Below are 20,449 nucleotides of genomic sequence, written 5' to 3' on the forward strand. Positions count from 1 at the left end.
TTGGATGTTCCGGGCGGTTGGGTCTGCCGAAACTCGAAAGCCGTGCGCGGGCGTGTAAACGCGCGCGTGAAGTGGTGGGACGCGCGGGCCGCGCCGACAATTACCCGGAATTCTTGACAAGTGTATTTTTGGGTGACCGCGATGCGGAGGTGTGTGGCGCTCAGGACGAACCGCAGCGCCCGATGCGGGGGTGTCAGCCAATTGGAAACCGGCTTTGCTCAACTCGACGCAAAAAGTGGTTTTCCCGCCCGACCCCGTTTTGGTGGTTTGATCCGAGTCCGATAAAACGTAACCACGAGGCCATACAGATGACATACTTTTTACTATCCGCGTCAGATGAGCGCGTCTGGGCAACCAAAGGGAGTCATCGACTCCCCCAATGTTTACACGGCTGTAAAACGAACGGAAAACAGGCGATTCGTCCCGAGTGCCAACGTGGTGAAATCAGATTCCTCTCATCTCATCCCTGCCCGCTTGGTTCCCCTTCCCCGCGACGCGGAAAAGCGCCAGGTTGTAACTCGTGACGGCAAACGATATTCGATCCGTCCGTCGGCACGTCCCCTCTCGGTAAGGTCGACCAACCGAGATGGGAAGGGGAAAATCGTAATCCACGCTCTCAGCACGTCGGGCGGTTGAGGTGCGCCAGGAACGCCCCTTTCCCCGTCGACCACAGCTCGTGCTCCGCCCAACCCGCCACCGCCTCGTCCCCGACCTCGCGCGCCCACTCCAGCAAACTCGCCACCGTCTCCGCCCCGACGCTGCCCCCTCTCGCCGCAAACGCCTCGCACGCGACGAAAAAGTCCCGCAGAGACCCGAGTCGCTCGGCGCACTCGATGAGCGCGTGCCACGTGGACGTTTCGAGCCTCGTCCCGTGCCGCTCCGCCCGCGTCGCCGCGTTCGTGACACAACGAAGGAGACGCCGGCTTTTTTCTTCGTTCCCCTCGTTCAAACTCGGTCCACGCGCCGCGAATGCGAGTGCGCATCGCGTCAGCACGTCGTTGGCGACACGACTGGTCGGCGAAGCGCCGAGGTCCGTCATGGCGCCCATCGCCGCGAGCGCGCGTTCGTGACCCCGCGTGCGGCGGCGGGGGGGGGACGCGTCGTCGATGGATCCCGCCGGCGGATCGTCATCGTTCCCCGTCGCGTCGGCGAGCACAGCTGTGCAGATGGCGTCGGCGACAGCTGTACAGATTCCGTCGATGCCGACCCGGCGCACGCCGACCGCGTGCTTGCCGCCGCCCGGGTGCCGACCGCGCGCGCTCTGGAACGAGAACACGCCGCTCACGCCGAGGGGCGTCGCGCGCAACGCCGCCTCCGAAGCCTCCCCGCTCTCGTGCGCGAGCATCCAGAGCAGCCGCGTGGCGATCTCCGGGCATCCGGCGCCGCGCATGGCGTCGACGTAGAGGCGCCGCGAGGGCGGGCATCCCACGTCGTGCATCTCGCGGAACAGCGCGAGGACGTCCCCGCCGGGCTCCTCGAGGACGGCGTCGAGCCTCGAGCGGTAGAACGCCGCGTTGGGGTGCTCGTTGGCGCCGTCGAATGAATCGTGCTCGAGATCGTCGTCTTCATCGGATGCGAGGTGCAGACGGGAGGTCCAGAGCTCGACGGGATCCCGCCGGGCGATCTCGCGCGCCTCCGCCCTTCGTCGCGCGCGGTCCCTCCGCGCCACGAGCGTCTCCCAGCTCACGCGCCTGAGCCACGCCGCGCTCGGGTCGCCGTCGCCGCCGGGCGGCTCCTCCGCGAGGAGGGCGCTCTCGGAGGAGGCGCCGGCGAGAGTAGAGTCCACCGCGGCTCGGACCGCGCGCATCGCGTCGTCCGAATGCGCGGCCTCCCGTGCCCCGTCCGTCCGACCGGGCCGCCGCCGATGCCGCGCGATGCGATGGGCGACCTCGGGGTGCTCGCGGAGGACGTCCTTGAGGTGCCGCCAGCTTCGAAGTCGCGCGCACCGCTCGTCGCCGGACGCGTCGATGGAGCCAAATCTGACGGGCGAGGAATTCGACGTGGCGACGTGCTGCGTCTCTCCTTGCGCGGACTCGGACTCCAGGAAAACCCTCTCCGCCGCGGTGGCGAGGTCCGCGCGCGCGATGACCGCCTCGAGCGCGGCGGCGTTGCGGGACATCGCCCGCACTCCCTCGGGTCTGGCAGCGGCGACCCCCCCCGCCTCCCTCACCGCCCGCATGACGACGCCGCGCACGGTGTCGTCGCGTTCCTCCTCCTCGCCGCCGGGCAGGGAGGGAAGGTGCGCGCCGGCGACGGGGAGCAGCGCGCGGAGCATGGCGCGGTCGCCATCGAGCCGTCGCGCGACCCTGAGGAGCCGCCGAAGCCCGTGGCGCACCTGAGCCGCCGACATCTGGTGCGCGCCGGTCGCGTCTCGGGTCGGCTTTTGCGCGGGAGATGCCACCTGCGAAGAGTTGGGATGATGATCCGTCGCGTGAAGCTGCGGTCATGGCGCGCAAATTTAAGCCAAATACGGAAACACGGACGTAACACGAGTGAGTAAACAGTAGTGTGTGATGGTATATTGTGTTTAGTAAACATGACAAATGCTACGGTAAAAATTGGATCCCGAGCCCGCCGTTCTTATCTCCAGCCACAACAGAGGCGCGTGGAGGCGACGCGCCTGGAGGCGCCGGGCGCGTGAGCGAGATGGGGACGCTCGTCATCACGGCGCGCTCGCCCCTCGCGGGTTCCGCGGCACCGCCGAGAAGGCCGCGTCTCCGCCCCTGGGCGTCCGCACGGGCGACTCGCGTCGTCTCTGCGGTGACGACGAGGATTCCGAAGCCTCGCGCGTCGTCCGTGCGCCACCGCCCGGGCGGATCCATGGTGCCCGCGCGCGTCCTCGCCTCGGGCGCGAGGACGGTCGCATCGCCCGGTCGCACCGCCGTGATCTCGCGCGCGGCATCCGCGAGCGACGAGGCGGACGGCGACGCCGACGAGGACGACACCAGCAAGCTCATCGTCGCGTGCGCCATCGGCCTCGCCACCGGGCTCGGCGTCGCGCTGTTCAACGTCGCCGAGCACGCCACGCACGACCTCGTGTTCGTCGCCACCAACCTCGATCCGTCGAGGTTCCAGCTGGAGGGCGAGCGACAGGCGGGGCCCGCGGCGGACACCCTCTTCCAGGCCTTCGCCGCCGTCGCCGCGCCAACCGCCGCGGGGTTCCTCGTCACCGGCATGAGATTCGCGTGCGGAGGATTCGAGGGCGAGGAGGTGCCCCGGGCGCCCCGATGGCGAGGACTCCGATCGGATCGAGCGAGAGAAGACGATGAGGATGAGGATGAGGCGGACGAGGATGACGCGTCAACAGACGCCGAGGGTGCGGACGATGACGCGTCGGATGCCGAGGGTGCCCCCATCGACGGATGGGCTCGGCGCGCGGCCAAGCCCGTGCTCAAGGCGGCCGCAGCCGTCGTCACCCTCGGCTCGGGCGCGTCCCTGGGACCCGAGGGGCCGTCCGTCGAGATCGGCGCGTCCGTCGCCGGGGGCGTGAGCGAGCTCGCGAACGTGACGTCGAGCGCGAAGACGGCGCAGAGGCTCGGTCTGATCGCCGCCGGGTCCGCCGCGGGCATCAGCGCGGGTTTCGGCGCGCCGATCGCCGGCTTGTTCTTCGCCTTTGAGAGCATCCTGCAACCGGCGGCGTCGCGCGGGTCGCTTCCCACGAGGGGCGGCGGCGGCAGCACCGGGTTCGGCCCGCTGACCACCGAGTCCGTCATCCTCGCGTCGGTGCTCGCGGCGGTGGTGTCCAACCAGATCCTCGGAGACACCCCTGCGTTTGTCGTCCCCGCGTTTGATATTCGAGCCGCGGCGGAGCTTCCGCTGTACCTGCCCCTGGGGTTCCTGTGCGGAGCCACCGCGGTGGCGTTCAGGGCGTCGAGCAGCGCGCTGGGCAACGCGTTCAACGCGCTCGAGCGGGGGGATGGGGGGGCGGGCGGGTCCCGGTGGGGCGGGGTCCCGCGCGAGTGGCACGCGCCCCTCGGCGGCTTCGTCTTCGGCCTCGTCGCGTTGTACTTTCCGGAGGTTACCTACCAGGGGTTCGACAACGTCAACTCCATCTTAAACGCCGAGGGGAGCGCGTTTCGGCTGCCGTACCCCCCCGATTTGCTGCTGGAGCTGGTGCTGGTGAAGATCGCGTCCACGGCGCTGTGCAGGCAGAGCGGTTTGGTTGGCGGCGTGTACGCGCCGAGTCTGTTTATGGGCGCCGCGCTGGGGTCCGCGTACGGCGCCGCGCTGGTACCTTTAGCGCTCGCGGGTGTGCCCGTGGCGGCGCCTCAGGCGTACGCCTTGGTGGGAATGGCGGGTGTACTGGCAGGAATATGCAGGGTTCCGCTGACGGCGATCCTCCTGCTCTTCGAGCTCACGCACGATTACCGCATCATCGTGCCGCTGATGGGCACCGTGGGCGTCAGCTCGCTCGTGGCGTCGGCGGCGGAGAGAAAGATGAGCATGTGGTCCGCGTCCGCCGCGGCGGGAACGAAGAGCGCGCTGGACTCCCTGAACCGCTCCTTCGACGAGGACGAGCTCGACAGGGTGAGCAGAGAGGCGGCGCTCGAGAGAGCCGCGGCGGAGGAGGAGGAGGACGACGTCGAGTGCGCCGAGGAGGACGAGGACATCGGCCTCTGCGAGATACGAAACCCGGACGAAACCCGCGAAGGTGACGCCCTGGACGCCGCCGACGAGGAGGCGCTCCGCTCCCTGCGCGTCGCCGACGTCCTGAGGCGCGACGTCCCGAGGGTCAGCGCGCTGGCGTCGGCGGCTGACGCGGCGACGGAAGCCCGGGATTCCGCGATGAACGCTCGCGACCGGTCCAACGGCTCCGTGTCGTGCTGCGCCGTCGTGGTTGACCCGGCGAGCGGAACCTTCGTGGGTATCGCCACCGCGGCGTCGCTCCGGGGCGCGCTGGACGTCATGCGCAGGAGGGCGGCCGCCAAGCGAGGAGCGGACGGGCGAGCCAAGGACGATTCGGGTGGTTTGGGCCCCGTGGTCGCGGCGGATGCGTGTGACTTTTCCGTCCCCGCGGTGGCGAGCGGTTCGAGTTTGTGGGAGGCTCGGCGGGCGATGAGGGAGAGCGGCGCGAGCGTCTGCGTCGTGGTGGCCGCCGCGGGGAGCAACGCGAGGGGCGTGAGCGTCTCGCAGAGCGACGGGGACGGCTTCGCGGTGGGAGTGAGGGCGCTCGGGGTGGTGGAGGCAAGCGCGGTGGAGCTGGAGCGGGAGAGCGCCAGGTTGAGAAAATCGCTCAAGCTCCTCAGGCGAACGCAGGAGACGACGGCGGCGGCGGAGGGCGAGGACGAGGACGAGAAGGCGGGCGATGGGGATTCCGACGCGGGGGAGGAGGCGAGGGAGTCGAGGGCGCGGAACAAGGGCGCGGTGCGGTAGGATCGCGACACGCGTCGTCGCGTTGGACGTTGGGTTGAGACTTTTAACAAAAAATCCCGGCGTCGTCGTCGTCGTCGGTTTGAACCAGCCGCGGGTGCGAACTCCCCAGGCCGTGTCGGAGATTGATCTTCGTTCGCATCGCCCCGCGCCAAGTGCATCGACGCCGGCGGAACCGTCGTTCGGTCGTGCCCGCCGGCGCTTCACATCGTTCGAAACTTATTAACGACGGACGACGCGCCGACAGCTGTGTCGCTTTTCGTACAGCTGCGTCGCGCTTGTCCCGTCAGTCCTCTCACCCGAAGCCGTCTCTCCTCCCACCTACGCGAGTTTCGCGTCTGCGAGGACGTCCTTTACCTCCGGCGACGTCCCCGGCAACTCCTCGCTGTGCGCGTACACGACGTCCCCGCCGTCCAGCACGAAGGTGCCTCCGAGCCTCAGCACCCCCTCGGGCGGCCCTCGAAGGGGCTCGTCCTTACGAATGGGCGCGAGGGCGGCGACGTTGGAGAGGTACGAGAACCACTGGCCGAAGGAGAAGCCCGGGGGCTTGATGTTGATGTCGGCGGGTTTGGTGTCTCCGATCTTGCCGAAGCCCGCGGCCTCGTAGACGTCGAAGGTTCTCGACTCGTCCACGAAGCACCGGTCCTTCGGGAGGTCGGGATTGAGCTCCAAAAACTTTGTCAGCTTTTCGCCGTCTCCGATGGATACGAAGGTGACGGACACGCCTTTGGAGCTTAGCCTGGGGATCTCCGGGACCCACGCGTTGGCGTAGGTCCAGCAGAAGGGTCATCCGAGGTGGCGGAGCAGGACGAGCACGCCCTTATCTCCGATCTGCTCGCCGAGGTTGGTCGTCCCACCGCGGCGGTCCATGACGGACACACCGCGGAGCGCGGCTGCGGAGACGTCTTTGCCGTTCACCTTGGCGACGCGCGTCTCGCCCTCGATCTCGCACTCGCACGGAGGGGCGGCGGCGCGGACGGTGAAGAAATTCTGCGGGCGGACCCCGCGGCGAGCGACGCTCGCGCGCGGGCGAAGCGCGGGCGCCTGCGGAGCGGAGTCGGTGGCGGGAGACACGTGCGCATCGTCAGATAAGGTCCGTCGGGGCGTCGAGTCGTCGGCGGGGGACGGAAGAGGGCGGGAGGGACGGGACGCGAGGGACGCGCGCGCGACGACGGCGTGTCGCGATGACGCACCACGCGAGCGAGCGACTGGCACGCGGCGGCGGCGGACATGACGAGCGTCGCGCGGGCCTTCCTGCCGCGACACGTGGACGAGCGGAAATATTTGACACTTTCATCATTTCACAATTTATACACGGGGCAACCGGCGGCGGGTCAGACCATCTTCTTCACCACCTTGTCCCAAACCTTCGGGAACCGTCGGAACTGCGCCTCCCTCGCGTACGTCCACATCACGAGCGGGACGATGAGCCCGACGACGCGAAACACGGTGAGCAAGTCGCGCTCAACCGCAGCCGTCGGACCGACGCACAGAGACTTGGGAGAGATGTGGTCGTACATCCCCGAGGCGATTGCGTGGGCAACCTCAAGGACGACGAGTCTCTCGTACCGCACGCGGAATATCTCCGCGCCCACCATCGTGGCCACGTGCATCCTCGCGCCCCACCACGGATCGCACAGGAAGAGCGGCGGTCGCGCCACCGTCGCCGCCGAGTGGACCATCAAACGCATCGCCATCGGGTTCACGATTCGAAACAAGCACACGAACGTCTCCCTTCGCCGATACCACGTCCCGCGCCGATCGCCGAGGACAAACACGTGAATCACTCCCCACATCGTCACCGCGAGCAACGCGAGGTGGCTCAGGAGCACGGCGGTGCCGGAGACCGGGTCCGCGATCGCCGCCCCGTAGTGCGAAAGCATCCCCGACAGCCGCCACGAGTTGGCCCTCAGCACGGCGACAACCTCCGCAATGACCGTGAGGATGGCGAGCGCGACGTCCGTGACGGGCGACGCCGCGAGCGTTCCCAGCCGGCGTCGCATCGCCGTCTCGTCAGAATCTTCGCGATTTCGCGACTGATGTTCGTGATGATGGCGTTTCGCAAAACGCTTCGCGAACGAACGGTGCGAACGGTCCTCTCCAGACGTCGGCGACCAGAAATCGGGCGCGAGCGACGACGTCTCGCCGTCCGGGACGCAACACGCCAGCCAACGCTTCGTCATCGTCCAGAAGTAACGCTCGTTGTAACGCCCGTTCTGCGACGCGAAGAGGGCGCCGTCCTTGTCCCTAACCCCCGTGGCGGTCATCAAGCGCAAACCGGACCGAGCCGAGCCGCCCCGAGCCTCGTGTCGCATCCGCCGCAGCCTCGCGGCGAGCGCGGCGTCAACCGATGGGTCCCTCTTGCCGCGAACGAAGGTGTCGACGAGGTGCGATATACCGTTCGGATCGTCCAGCTTGGCGAACACCACCGCGTCGCGCTCGTGGTCGCGCTCGATGGACCCGAGCGAGGACCCGAGGGAGGTTCTCGAGCGCGAGCTTCGAGCGGCGGCGGAGGAGGATTCATCGTTCAAATCCTCGACGTCGCTCTCCCCGGATGAGCCCCAGCCGAGCGCGTCGCGATGCGGATCGACAAAGGCGAGATGCCGCCGCCGCGCCTCGGCCGCGAGCTCCGCGATGGACGCGTTCGGGCCCAAGAGCGCGTCCGCGTGCTTCAACCGCTTCACCACGAGCGCCGCGGCGTCCGCGAGCACCTTCTCCACGCGCGTCGACGGATGGCGCTCGCCAATGTCGAACCGACTCCGATTTCGAGCCGTCATCGCCGCCAACTCCGCCGGGGTCGGACCCGCCCCCCCCCCATCCGGCCCGCCACCCGGCAACCGGCAGGTGCTCCACGTGTACGGCTTGGCGGCGATCGGGTCAGCGAGCAGCGCGCACGCCACCGCGGCGTCGTCGAGCGTCGCCGCGACGTGAAGCGCCGTCTCCGGCTCCCCGCCCCGAGGGTTCGATACCGGAATCACCGCCAACCCGGGGTGGTCCGCTCGCCACACGCCCGAGCGTGGTCCTCCGCCCGGTGACTCACCCCCACGTCGTCGCGTCGTAACGCTCGTCGTAACGCTCGCGTCCACGAGCCGCTGACACGCGTCGAGCGCCACCTTGACGGTCGACGCCCTTCCCGTTCGAGCCGCGGCGACGAGGACGGATGCGGCGTCTAAGTTTGTGGCAAACGGAACGTTGCGCAGGATCCTCGCCGCGAGCGCGTCGACGGGTACCCTGGGGGACCCGCGGGAGTGGAAGTGGGAGTCGTCGTTCGTGGTGGTGGATCCCCCCGCGCTGTCGGCGGAACCCCGGTCGTCGAAGGCGTCGTCCGAGCACGGGGAGTCGTGCACAGCTGGCGCGAATTCGTCGAGTGACGAGATTGACGAGGGCAACCCGCACGCCCACCGGCGTAGGACGTCCGCCGCGGCGGGGTCCACGGGTCGTCGCTCGGGTTCGCGAACGAGGGCGGCGCCGAGGAAGGCGATGGCATCGTCCCTGTGGTACGCCGCGAAACGATCGGGGTGGTCCGAGGAGAGCGCGTCGGCCTTCTCCGCCGAGTGGAACTCTCGGTTCACCGCGGCGCACACCGCGCGCTCGGCGCAGAGGATGACGGGCGCCGCGATGACCGAGTCGTAACCCCGGGGCGGCGCGACGCCCGCGGGTTCGAAGAAGGCGACGCCCTCGGTACCCGGCGGTGGACGCACGGCGACCGAAACGACGATGCGCCCGCGCCCGCGCTCGCGCCCCGCGCGGAGCGCGCGGCACTCCAACCTCTCGCCCCCGATCTCGCATGACACGCTCGCGCCCATCCGCCAGCTGGCGAGCGGCAGGGAGAGCACCACCTCGTGCTCCTCCGCCGGGTCGCACCCGTCGCCGCCGGTGTAAATCGCGGGGAGGGACAACAGGTGGACGCTGGGAGGGAGCGCGTCCCTCGAAGGTATCGCGCCGCGGCCCCTGACCCGCGCCCCGCCGAAGTTGGGCCCAACGCGGTGAAGGAAAAATGCCTCCCCGTTCGACATCCGGGGACTCCGCGCGCCACGCGCCGCGGAGGTCATGACGCCGCCGACGAGGCTCACGCAGAGCCGACGGAGGTGGTGATGGTACACCCGGTCTCTTTTGGACCGTCGCGGCAACTCCCGGGCGCCCCGGCGAGTGTGTTCTGCACCGCAACGCTTAGGTCTGTGACTCGTTCGTTTGTCTCGGTTTTTTGGAAGAAAGTTCTACATGTGTTCTACCGCGAACTGGTCTTTTCATGACTCATGACTCATCTGTAGATTTCTTTTTCGGTTCTACATTTATCGAAGTTTCTTCGATAATATGCGCTAACTGATTTCCCATAGGCGGAAATTGCACGCATAAAGTTTAACCGACTTACAGGGTTAAGTTGCGCGAACGGATAGCTCTACAGAATTCACCTTCGGTTTTGACGACGCCGTTAAAAGATTCTTTTTCTGAAGAATGAGGGTTGCATGTGACAACTTTCGAGGGTTTATAACTCGCCAAGGGCGCATTGAAGATCGCTCACCAGATTATTTGAGCTTCGGGTTTTTTAGTCTAGTGCTACCCAGGCGCGTCTTTTTCTCCTTGGAAGAATGAGGGTTGCATGTGACAACTTTCGAGGGTTTATAACTCTCCAAGGGCGCTCCCATCGCCCACCCACCCGAAACGGAGCCACAACTCACCCGCACGATGGCCCACGTCGTGATTACGGGCTGCAACTCCGGCATCGGCCTCGAGCTCTGCCGGCAGCTCACCGCCAGGGGCGACGTCGTGTACGCCGCCTGCCGCAACTCCTCCCCCGAGCTCGAAGCGGTGGGCGTCAAGGGGGGCGTCGTCACCGGCGTCGACGTGTGCACCGACGCCGGTTGCGAGACGCTGCGCGCGTACCTCGCGGAACGATCGGTGCGCGTGGACGTGCTGGTGAACAACGCGGGCGGTCTGGGCGCGGCGCCCGGGCACACGTGGGACGAGCAGGTGGCGCAGCAGACCTTCGGCGCCAACCTCGACGTCGGCGCGATGTCGCGCGCGTTCGAGGTGAACGTCGTGGGCGTGGTCCGGGTGTCCAAGGCTCTCGAGTCCTCCGTGAAGGCGCCGGGCGGGAAGATCGCGATCGTCTCGTCGCTCATGGGCTCGTGCGGGGACAACGGCAGCGGCGGGTTCCTCCAATATCGCGTGAGCAAAGCCGCGGTGAACATGGCGGGGGTCACCATGGCGTGCGACCTCAAGGAGAAGGGAATCGCGGTGGGACTCATCCACCCCGGGATGCTGCAGACCAACTTTGGAAATCTTCGCCAAGCGCCCAAGAGCAAGCAGAAGTACTTTCGGCCGGTCGAACCGGGCGTCGCGGGGGTGGTGCAGGCGATCGACGCGCTCACGATGGAAACCACCGGGTCGTTCATCCACGGCAACTACGGCAACGGTCTCAAACCGTGCCCGTGGTGACGAACCCTCCTCGACGCGGCGACTAATCTTAATCTTAATTAGCTAAAAGTTGTAGACGAACGCTTCGACGCTAGTAGTACCCGGGACGGTCGTCCAGCGACATCCCGGACTCCATCTCGATCGTCGCCGCGTGCCGGTCCACCTCCCGCCTACCCCGCCGGTACGCCTTGTGCAGCTCCGACCACGCCGCCTCGAACCTCGCGCTCTCCGCCCTGAGCTCGCGAGCGACGCCGCGCAGATGATGATGAACCTCGCGCGTTCCGCCAGCTGGTGCCGGCGCCGCCTCCGTCGCGTCCGCCACCGCCCCGACGCGCGCCAGCACCCCCTCCGCCAGCGCGCCGCATCGCGCGAAGCCGTGCTCCAGCGCGCGGTTGACGTCCCCGACCACCCCGAACGTCTCGGCGAGGAGTTCGCGAAGCTTCGTCTCCCTGTTCAACGCCAACGACGCTCGCTCCCACTCTGGCTCCTGTTCGATCCTTCTCGCGTCGTTAGCCGCCCTCGCCCGGGCTTTGGCTCGCAAAGACTCCAACTCGTCCCGCTTACGTGTCGCGTCCTCCTCGATCATGCGAAGCCTCGCCTCGGCGCGTCGCGCGCGCTCCTCGGCCTCGATCGCGGCGTTCTTGAGTCCCTCCAGGTCTCGTCTCGCATCCTCCGACTCTCGCAGGAGCGCCGCGTTCGACGCGGATATGTGCTCGCCCGCGCGGTCCTCGCGGATTTGGTACAGCTCGATCGCCTCGGCGCACCGCGCCTCCCTCTGCTTCAGCCCCAGCTCCCTCGCGTCGAGATCCCACTGTCGCTTCTGGAAAATCTCGCGTTCCTCTCGAAGTTTCCGGCGCTCCTTCTCGAGCTTAATCGCTGTGCGCATCACCGTAGCCTCGGCGTCTCTCCTGTCGGGAACGAAACCGCGAGGGTGGAACGAGGGAGAAGGAGGGTCCGGCTCTCGAGGGTCCAGCGACGTCGGGATTCGATCCCCCGACCTCAAGTACGACGACGCGGTCGGGCCGCCCGCCGTCGCGCTCGGCGGCGACACGCGCTCGACGACAATCTCCGTGTTCACCGACCGCGTCGTCGTCGTTTGCTGCACGGTGGGCGGGTCCGGGTAACTCAGAGGCGTCTGCGACGGCGCCCTCGGCAGGTCCCGCCGCTGTTGAAGCTGCCTACGCACGGCGCTCGCCACGGCGGTGGCGCCGGCGACGGCGGCGGCGGCCGTGGCCACCGCCGTCGCCTCACCCGCGGCTCTCGTGATCTCCGCCATCCTCGCGCGCCGTGAGCGCTCGGCTTCCTCCTCGCGGCTCCGCTCGAGCTCGTCGATGAGGGCGGCGTTGTATTGTACGGGTGAACGAGGTGAATGATGAGTGTGGTCCACGCCACCGTCCCGCCCGAGCCGCGACGAGCGCGTCGGCGTCGGCGTCGGCCTGAACGCGGGCGACGGCGGGTCGTCCCTGATGCTCCTTCTGCCCGAGGTGGACTTCGGGGTCGAGCTTCCCGCCGGAGTCCGCCTTCCCGCCGGCGGATGCGTCGAACGGCTCGCCGCCGCCGCCGCCGCTCGCGACGGTGACCCGAACCGCGGGGGTTTCGGCGGCGTGACCTCGCGTCGCGATGCGGGTCTGCCGTGAGGGGAGGGGACGGGCGTCCTCGCGGGTGTGGGCGTCCTCGCGGGGGTGGGCGTGGAATTGGAATTGGCGAGCGCGCTCGCGGCGCCGATCTTGGTCACCGCGCCCCTCAGCCGCTGCTGCTGCTTGACTCGCGAGCTGAGCGCCTCCTTCGCGGCGCTGGACGGCGGGTGCAGCTCGCCGGTGCCGTCGCCCGTGCGCCTGGCGCGCGCCGCGGCGAGCGCGGAGGGAGACGCCGCGTAGTTTCCGGAGAGGGGGTCCACGATGAGTCCCGGGGGCGGACCCGCGTCCTCTCCCGCCATGAGCCAATGCACCGCCTCTCGCCCGCGCTCTCGCACCGCGGCGGTGAGCTCTGCGGCACTGTACCCGGGCGACGCGTATCGCGACATCTGGGTCTCGCCCGCGGGGCACCCGGGCGGGGCGTTGTGGCGTCGTCGACTGAATTGGGTCCAGTTTGGCGGTCAGTCTGGGTGGCATCATCACATACCTTCGTAACATCGTGCCGACTCGCGATCTCCCTCAGACGAGCCATGCGCTGGTGGGCGCTGGCGGGTCGCCAATGGCGGACCCCCCGCGCTCACCGCCTTCCCTGGCGCGAGTCCTCGTCCTCTTCGTTCCTTCGTGACGACCCCGGGGCGTGCCTCTACTCCCTCCTCGGCCTCGACGACCCGAAGGCGACCCGAGCGGAGATCAAACACGCATTCAGGTCCAGGGCCAGGGCCCTTCACCCGGACGCCGCGAACGACGACGCGGCCGTCGACGCTTTCGTCCGCGTGGTCGCCGCGTACGAGATACTCTCGTGCTCGCGTCGGCGCGCCGCGTACGACGCCACGCGACGCGCCGGGGCTTTCACCGGTGACGCGTCATCGTGGGGAGGCGGTCGCGACGCGTCGTCCTCGTCGTCCTCGTCGTCCTCGCCGCGTCGTCAGTCGCCCTTCGATGAATCCGAGACCTTCCGCACCTACGCCGCGTCCATCGACGCCCTGGTGCCGCGATGGCGGCTGCGCGACGAGCTGCACGCCGCGCTGGCGCACGTCATCCACGGCGGGACACAGCTGGACGTCGCCGAGGTGGAATCCGGCGCGGCGTTCCCGAGGTACTTCGAGGCGGAGGAGCGCGCGGCGAAGGTCACGGCGACGCGCGGGGTGGACCTGATGCACGTGGTGGCGGGGCGGACGCTACTGGCTGCGGTGAGGGAACGCGTCGACGCGGAGATCACAGCTGGACGCGGCGAGGGCCGGCGCATGCTCGAGGGCGACGTCGAAGAGCCGGCGACGACGACGAAGGGGGAGCTCGACGCCTTCGCCAAGGAGGAGGCCGAGAAGGAGGAAAAGAAGGAGGGGGAAGAGGGGAACGACGGCGTGGACGCGAGGCTGGAGCTCGTGGTGGGCGGGAGGATCGTGGCGACCGCGACGCGGCGGAGGAGGGGCGGCGACGTGACGGTTTTCGACGCGAGGGGACCGACCGCGGAGAACGAGAACGCGGAGAACGAAAAGAAGGAGGCTTCGCTACTCAGGGCGGACGTGAACAACTGGGGCGGGCACCCTCGCGCGGGGACGGCGGTCGCAGGAGACGGTACTACATCGGACGAAGACGCGTACGCCTCGAGGGGCGCTCGCGGCGAGGCGTTCACCATCTCCGGCCTACGCGGTTCCTTCGACAGGGCCACGGTTTTTGACGCCGACGGGGCGCCGAGGCACGTGGTCGTCGCGCACGCCACCCCGGGGGTCACCCACCTGCACTGGTTCGACGCGATCACCGGGGTGTGCGTCGGGAGGGGAACGAGGGCGTGGGTTCCCCCGAGCGACCTCTGGCTCTTCGCGCCGCGAAGCGACGACCACGACGCGGGCGGCTGGTACTTTGAACTTCCCCCGGGTGCCCCAAACAGAGGGGACGAGCCGTTACCGGGGGAACGCGAACCGTCGCGGCGATTGGAACCGTCGCGGGGGGGTGGACGCGAACCGCCTCAACAGAGGCACGTGTTCGACGAGTTCGTGGAGGACTTCGAGAGGGGCTTAGGGTTCAAGCGAAGGGGCGAGGGGTCGAGCGAGGGGTCATCTTTGAGTGAGAGGGGTAGGCGACGCGGCGCGCCGTTACCCCCCGCGGCGGCGTTGTTCACCGCGGCGTTCAGACTTCTGGACAGGGAGCGCGGGGAGGACCACGGCGTGGGCGGCGCCGTGCGACGCGCGTGGGCCGGCGTGTTCGGCTCGAGGTACTGACGACGCTTCGTTACAATTGTACCGACGCCTCGTTACAATTTCAATCCATCCCGCGGAACCCGGTCCATCGCGACCTATCGCCCGTAGCCGTCCATGCGCTGCCGCCGGCCGGCGCCCCCGCCGTTCCCCCCGCCCGCGTTCCCGTCTCTCCACCCGAGCTGCAGGGTCCCGCCCTCCTTCGCCCCGTCCCCGCCGCCGTTCCTTCGCGCCGTTTGGCCTTCGACGACGCCAAACCCGCCCCCCCGTCCCCGCCTGGGCGCGTTTTTCATCTCCTCTGCGCGATCGAGCACGTCGATGACCTGCGGGGTGTTCGTGTAGCACACGCACGCCCAGCCCAGCAGCGCGAAGAAGCACCGCGCGAAGTTGGTCCCCATGTACGTCGCGACGCTCGATTTGAACGAAGACGTCGCGCTCTCGTACTCCCACCACGACGGCACCCGCTTGTTGGCGTAGAACACCCTGTCCTCGAACGGGACGCAAACCACGCTGAGCACGAAGCACAGGAAGAAGGAGAGCACGGCGAGGGCGTCCACCTTCTGCAGGGTGAAGCCTTGGAGCATGAACCCGGAGAGAGAGTCTCGCGCGTACTTGTCCACCGCGGTGATGAGCGCCAACGCCGAGAGCGTCACGAAGCATCGCTGCGCGGGAACCGCGATGGGGGAGTAATAGTGGAGGAAGCCGTCCGTCTGGGCGTCGTCCATGTAGTAGGTCATGAAGACGTGGAGGACGCCGAAGCCCGCGAGGAGTCCCTGGGTCATGAACCCGAGCCAGACGACGACGGACTGGACGGCTACCGCGACGGCTCGCATGGTGAGGTCGCCCTGCGAGTCCAAAGCTCTCTGCGCGACGCTTCGCTGGATTCCCGACGCGTCGTCGTCGCCGCCGCCGCCGGGCCCTGCTCCCACCCTACGAAATCCCCCCGTGGATGAGGACTCGACGAACCGGGACTTCGACATGGCCTCGCCGCCGCTGCCGCCGGGGTTCTCGAGCATCCCCGTCGCCGGATTGAAGTGGAAGGCTGCTCCCATGCCCTCCTGGGCGGCGACCGCGTGCGTGCCGGGGTTACCGGCGGGCGCGGCGGCGTCGGGCGCGCGCGTGGACTGCGCGCCCGGTGTGTTGGGACCCCACGAGCGCCGCATGGACGGCGATCCGGGGATGGCCGGCGGCACGCGCGGGGGGGTGACCGCGGGCGCCGGCGCGGGCGCGGGATGCGTCGTGGTCGTTTGGTACTCGGCAGTCTGCTGCGCGCCGGGGGCCGGGGCCGCCGCTGGCGCCTGGGGCGGATAGGATCCGGCCTGTTGCATCGGCTCGTATAACGCGTTGCGCGTGCCTCGCTGCGTGCGCGGACGCCGCCAGAGCCGAGTGGAGTGCCTCGCCACGCGCGATGTCAGCGCTTTAAAGGAGACGAGCCGAGCGAGGCAACGGTCACCTCTGCCGGGAAAATAACGGATGATTCTAGCTAAGATTAGATGAGTCGATCCAAACTGACTCGCATAGGAATTATTTCAGTAGCCGACTCCTCGATTTACACTGTATACACATACGATAGGGTTATTTCCCAAGCCCAATTACGCGGAAAACGAAACTCGTGGCTCGGCGCCTGGCCCGACCCGATGACTGTGTGAAGAGGGTTTTTTTCCCTCGACGCCGCACAGCGGGCCGCGCTCAGCGCCCGCGTCCTCGACCCTTCGTCGTCGTCGCGATGATCACGGCGTCGAGCACGATCACCCAGATCGCCGCGCCCCTCGCGCGGATACCGCCGCTCTCCTGGCGCGACACCCGACGCGTCACCGACGGGCGGGCCGGGCTCATCGCGTCGCGCCGCGGCGGTGTCGGCGCCCCGCCGCGCGCGACCGTTCCCCGCCGGCGCTGCGTCGTCGTGACCGCGAACGGCCGCCACTCCCGCAGCAAGCTCCGCGACAAGGAGGACGCCCGGGAGCGCGCCCGCGACGCCGCGTACCGCGACATGCGCAGGGAGGAGACGCGCGATGCGCTCGTCAAGGTGGACGACGGCGCGGTGACTGTGGACTTCAAGAACACCGGCAAGGCCGCGACCGGCGTCGTCGCTCGGGTCAAGCGCGCGCACAAACGGGCGATGAAGAAGCTCAAGAAGAAGGTGGACAAGACGGTGTCCGGCTTGACCAACTACGGCGAGGGCAACTCCAGGGCTCCCACCTTCCGAGCGGGGTACCAATCCCCGGGGGTTGGGTTCCGAGACCGGGCGGGCTACGGGTATTACGGCCCTCCGCCGTGGATCTCCTCACTCGTCGGGTGGGGCGTGACCCTCGGCGTGGTGTACGCGCTCGGGAGGGTGTTCGGGATCATCCGCCCGGGCGGCGGCGCCGGCGGCGGCGCCCTGCGACTTCCGTCCCTCCCGGGCTTTGGCGGTTCGAGGCGGAAACCGCCCCCGGGCTCGGGGCCGGGGCGATGGGTCAAGGATCGCACTCTGGGAGGCCGGGAGATCTGGGTCGAGGACAAGTACCGCACTGCCACTCGGCGCAACTTTGGCGGCGCGATGGACTCGTTGGCCGAGCCGACGTACAGCGGCGGGCTCTCCGAGCGCGCCGCGAACGAGCGCAAGGCGAAGGAGGCGAAGGAGCGAAGGGAAGCCAAAGCGGCGGAGGACGCGGCCGAGCCGAGGTGGTGGGACCCGCCGTCGCCGGGGTACTGCCCGGAGTCGCAGAGGGAGCAGAGGCTGCTCGCGGCGCGCGCGGTGTACGCGGCGCTCAGCAACAAGCGCGTCAGCGGCTTGCAGTACAACGAGGGCGACCTCGCGGCGCTGCGAGACGCGTGCGCCGAGGCCAGAGCCTCCGTCGCGGATCGCGTCAAGCCGGAGAGCGCCAGGGTGGGCATCTACAAGTCCGCGGTAGAGTTCGCGATCGACGCGGCGGCCAGGCGGAGCAGCACGGGCGTCATCGGGGTGCCCACGAAGTTTCTCACGGGCATCGCCGACGACGTGGGGATCCGCCCCGGGAAAGCCGGGCGGCTCGTCGCCGCCGCCGTCGCCGCTCGAACGCGAGCCGAGCTGCTCCAAGCCGGCGCGGAGCTTCGACAGGACGACCAGGGCGCCGCGATGATGACGCTGGACAAGATCATCGGGGTGCTGACGGTGTTCACGCCGGAGGTTGGGAGTGCGGAGTTTGAGATGTGCGCGGTGGGGTTGGAGCCGAGGCTCAACGCGACGGAACGCGGGGCGCTCTACGATCTCTTCGGGAAAATCGGCGGCGGCGACGTCGCGCCCTTCGTCGCCGAGGCTCTCGGGCTCCCGTAGACGGCTGCCTACCGCGCGAATGTGTGGGAAATAAAAGACGGGAACGTGACACGCGTGAGATTCATCGGAGCGAGCGTTACGATGGACGATAAACCCGGCGTTAAACCTCGCGTTAGTTAAATCGCCTTTGTTCGCCCTCGCGTTGGTTTGCCCTCCGAGTCTCGTCACACCCTCGCCGCCGCCTTGTCCCCGTGCACGTGCCCGTTCATCACGTCCACCTCGACGGCGTCGCCCGAGTCTATCGAGGATATCGACGCGTCGCCGTCCCCGTCCTTCGCCGCGCCCCCCGTGCACGCCAGCGACGGCGTGGCGACGTGCTGACAGCACGCGGACGCTCCCCCGGCGACAACCGGAGCGGACACGTTGAACATCGCGTGCCCCATGACTAACCCGCCCACCACCCCCGCGAACAGCACCGCGTGGTACGTCATGGAGATGAGCATCAGCAGGTACCCGGCCGCCACCTGCACCAGGTACAGGAACAAAATCTGCGCGCGGATAACCCTGGCCGCAGTGACGGCGGAGCCGCCGCACTCCACGTATCCCGCGATCGCGGCGTCCTGCGTCGCCACCCTCCACCGCCGAACGCTCGCCAGGTACTCCACGCTCGTTCCCATGGCCACGGTGCACGCGAGGGCGCAGACCATCAGCCAGGGCGTCGTCAGCGCCGCGTCGCGGTGTAGAAACGCCACGCACGGTTGGTTCGGGTCGCTCCACCCCGCGAACCCGTCCATGTACATGGATATCGGCGCGATGTTCCTGTTGCAAAACCCGTCGGGGTTGGGATACGACGGCGCAGAATTCGATCCGGAGGCGTTCGATTGTTGGTCCGCGACGCACCAGGCGACGCAGTCGGAGCAGTGCCCCCCGCTGCCGAAGTTCTCCGGCCAGATCTTGTTCGACCCGGGCTGGACGCACTTGGCGACGGTGCCGGCGGCGCAACCCGCGGGGGGCTCGGGGACGCACGCGTGCCAACAGTACACCTCGCCGAGTGCGCACGACGCGTCATCCGCGAGGACGCGCCTCCGCCTTATTTTTGAGGCGGAAGGAGAAGAAGTCTCCGGAGCCGAAGAAGTTCCGAGGAAGTCGCCGCACGCCGCCGCCGCCAGGACGGCCGCCTTCGCGTCGTCGCCGTCCGCAACAAACGCCGCACCAACGCGCGCGCGCCACTCCCCAAACGTCATCTCCACGTCATCGTCCACGTCCTCCCCCACGTCGTCCGACGATGACCTGATCCCCTTTCGCGGCAGCGGAGTTTCCGGAGCCGGGAACACCATGCGCCCGAACCACGCCCTCTGCTGCCCGAGTAAGAGGGAGTCGAGCGACATCTCGTGCGTCGGAACCGCGATGGCGCGAGCGACGTCGCCGTCGGGGTACCACGCCCGCGCGCCCTCGCCGAGCATCACGAGCACGGCGTCCCGGGGAAGGATCGGGTGGAGGCCGCCGAGGGTGAGGCCCCGGGACGATGAAGCCCCGTCGTCGGCTTCGTTTAATCCCCCTTCGTCTCCCCGGGGGTCGACGAGGAGCGCGGGGGTCATCACGACGGCGACGCCGACGTCCGTGTGCTCGCCCTTCCCGCGGAGGCCCGGTCGCTCCTTCGCGGCGAGCTGAAGCGGCGCGGAAGACGATACGTCGTCGTCCCGAGCGGCGGCCGGGTCGCTCCCAGCCGCCTCAACCCCGGCGGCGCCGTTCCTGCGGTAGACGTGGAAGTGGTCCAAGCTCGCGTCCGCGCGCACCGCGTCGGCGAAGAACCCCCGGGACGCCTCGCGCCCGAGCAAGTCGTCGAGCCGTGGCAGCGCCGCCCTCGCCGCGGCGTCCGCGGCGGCCCGCAGCGCCTCCATCTTCCGTCTCGCGCCGTCCCCGCACTGTTGATCAATGGCCTCCGGAACTCGCCGCGAGGTTTCCGCCGCGAGCGTGCGTCGGGTGAACTCGCCGTTCCCGCCGTGCGCCCGGTCCCATCTCGCGTTGCCCGCGAGGACGCCGTCGGAGATGGCGGCGGCGTCCATGGATCGGGCGCACGAGGCGAGCGTCTCGAGGGCGTCGATCCTGGCGGTTTCGTACCCCGGGATCCCCCGGACCAGCATCGCGCCCGGGGCGTCCGCGCCGAGGAAGGCGGCGCGCAACGTGGCGTCCGCGCGGCCGGAGGCGAGATCCGCGTGCGTCGCCGCGGGAAGAACGACTCGTTCGTGGCCATCAGCGTTCGCGGCGAGGATCGCCGCGAGGAGGACCGCGGCCCTGAGGAGGAGTTTGCGAACCCTCATCGCGGCGCCCGCCGTGGTCCTTTTTCCCGGCGATTCCGTTAATTCGGGAGCTCCTAGACGCGCGGGTTCGGTTCGGATGCGTCCGCGGGTCGGACCGCTCTGGAGAGCGCTCGGTCCGGACGTTCAGAGGCGTGCCCGGTCGGTGGTGTTTTCCCGAATGGGACGCACACACGCGTGCGCACACTCCGTGCTCGACGGATTCCCCCTCTCTCTTTTTATCTTTGCCCAAGATCTCAAGGCACGCGATTTGGTCGCCTGCCAATAGGAGCCAACTCA

At 68.5% G+C, this 20,449-nt stretch overlaps 10 protein-coding genes across 10 annotated transcripts; 4 read left to right on the forward strand and 6 right to left on the reverse strand.

Moving 5' to 3' along the window:
* Positions 1 to 288: 288 nt before the first annotated feature.
* On the reverse strand, positions 289 to 2,350 carry MICPUN_62321 (predicted protein; the record flags this gene model as incomplete). Its single annotated transcript, XM_002505086.1, has 1 exon — positions 289 to 2,350. The coding sequence occupies one exon, from the start codon at positions 2,348 to 2,350 to the stop codon at positions 617 to 619; it is 1,734 nt and encodes a 577-aa protein (XP_002505132.1). The 3' UTR covers positions 289 to 616.
* A 470-nt stretch (positions 2,351 to 2,820) lies between these two features.
* Positions 2,821 to 5,373, forward strand: MICPUN_102956 (chloride Carrier/Channel family; the record flags this gene model as incomplete). Its single annotated transcript, XM_002504777.1, has 1 exon — positions 2,821 to 5,373. One exon carries the CDS (start codon positions 2,821 to 2,823, stop codon positions 5,371 to 5,373), a length of 2,553 nt encoding a protein of 850 aa, XP_002504823.1.
* A 24-nt stretch (positions 5,374 to 5,397) lies between these two features.
* On the reverse strand, positions 5,398 to 6,613 carry MICPUN_109118 (predicted protein). The gene is made up of 2 exons (XM_002505087.1): positions 6,564 to 6,613; positions 5,398 to 6,414 (listed from the first exon to the last, which is right to left on the reverse strand). Exons 1-2 carry the CDS (start codon positions 6,600 to 6,602, stop codon positions 6,157 to 6,159), a joined length of 297 nt encoding a protein of 98 aa, XP_002505133.1. The 5' UTR covers positions 6,603 to 6,613; the 3' UTR covers positions 5,398 to 6,156.
* A 43-nt stretch (positions 6,614 to 6,656) lies between these two features.
* Positions 6,657 to 7,110, reverse strand: MICPUN_109119 (predicted protein). Its single transcript, XM_002505088.1, has one exon. It carries the CDS (start codon positions 7,065 to 7,067, stop codon positions 6,705 to 6,707), a length of 363 nt encoding a protein of 120 aa, XP_002505134.1. The 5' UTR covers positions 7,068 to 7,110; the 3' UTR covers positions 6,657 to 6,704.
* Positions 7,111 to 10,056: 2,946 nt separating this feature from the next.
* MICPUN_62325 (predicted protein) lies at positions 10,057 to 10,809 on the forward strand (the record flags this gene model as incomplete). Its single annotated transcript, XM_002504778.1, has 1 exon — positions 10,057 to 10,809. One exon carries the CDS (start codon positions 10,057 to 10,059, stop codon positions 10,807 to 10,809), a length of 753 nt encoding a protein of 250 aa, XP_002504824.1.
* A 70-nt stretch (positions 10,810 to 10,879) lies between these two features.
* On the reverse strand, positions 10,880 to 12,811 carry MICPUN_62326 (predicted protein; the record flags this gene model as incomplete). Its single annotated transcript, XM_002505089.1, has 1 exon — positions 10,880 to 12,811. One exon carries the CDS (start codon positions 12,809 to 12,811, stop codon positions 10,880 to 10,882), a length of 1,932 nt encoding a protein of 643 aa, XP_002505135.1.
* A 141-nt stretch (positions 12,812 to 12,952) lies between these two features.
* Positions 12,953 to 14,641, forward strand: MICPUN_102961 (predicted protein; the record flags this gene model as incomplete). The annotated part of the gene is made up of 1 exon (XM_002504779.1): positions 12,953 to 14,641. The coding sequence occupies one exon, from the start codon at positions 12,953 to 12,955 to the stop codon at positions 14,639 to 14,641; it is 1,689 nt and encodes a 562-aa protein (XP_002504825.1).
* An 18-nt stretch (positions 14,642 to 14,659) lies between these two features.
* MICPUN_109120 (predicted protein) lies at positions 14,660 to 15,866 on the reverse strand. Its single transcript, XM_002505090.1, has one exon. It carries the CDS (start codon positions 15,778 to 15,780, stop codon positions 14,716 to 14,718), a length of 1,065 nt encoding a protein of 354 aa, XP_002505136.1. The 5' UTR covers positions 15,781 to 15,866; the 3' UTR covers positions 14,660 to 14,715.
* A 477-nt stretch (positions 15,867 to 16,343) lies between these two features.
* On the forward strand, positions 16,344 to 17,912 carry MICPUN_102962 (predicted protein; the record flags this gene model as incomplete). Its single annotated transcript, XM_002504780.1, has 1 exon — positions 16,344 to 17,912. The coding sequence occupies one exon, from the start codon at positions 16,344 to 16,346 to the stop codon at positions 17,910 to 17,912; it is 1,569 nt and encodes a 522-aa protein (XP_002504826.1).
* A 96-nt stretch (positions 17,913 to 18,008) lies between these two features.
* Positions 18,009 to 18,657, reverse strand: MICPUN_109121 (copper transporter family). The gene has a single exon (XM_002505091.1). It carries the CDS (start codon positions 18,650 to 18,652, stop codon positions 18,077 to 18,079), a length of 576 nt encoding a protein of 191 aa, XP_002505137.1. The 5' UTR covers positions 18,653 to 18,657; the 3' UTR covers positions 18,009 to 18,076.
* Between the last annotated feature and the right edge of the window lie 1,792 nt (positions 18,658 to 20,449).

Source organism: Micromonas commoda, chromosome 11 (assembly GCF_000090985.2).
Source record: "Micromonas commoda chromosome 11, complete sequence".
Lineage (NCBI taxonomy): Eukaryota > Viridiplantae > Chlorophyta > Mamiellophyceae > Mamiellales > Mamiellaceae > Micromonas > Micromonas commoda.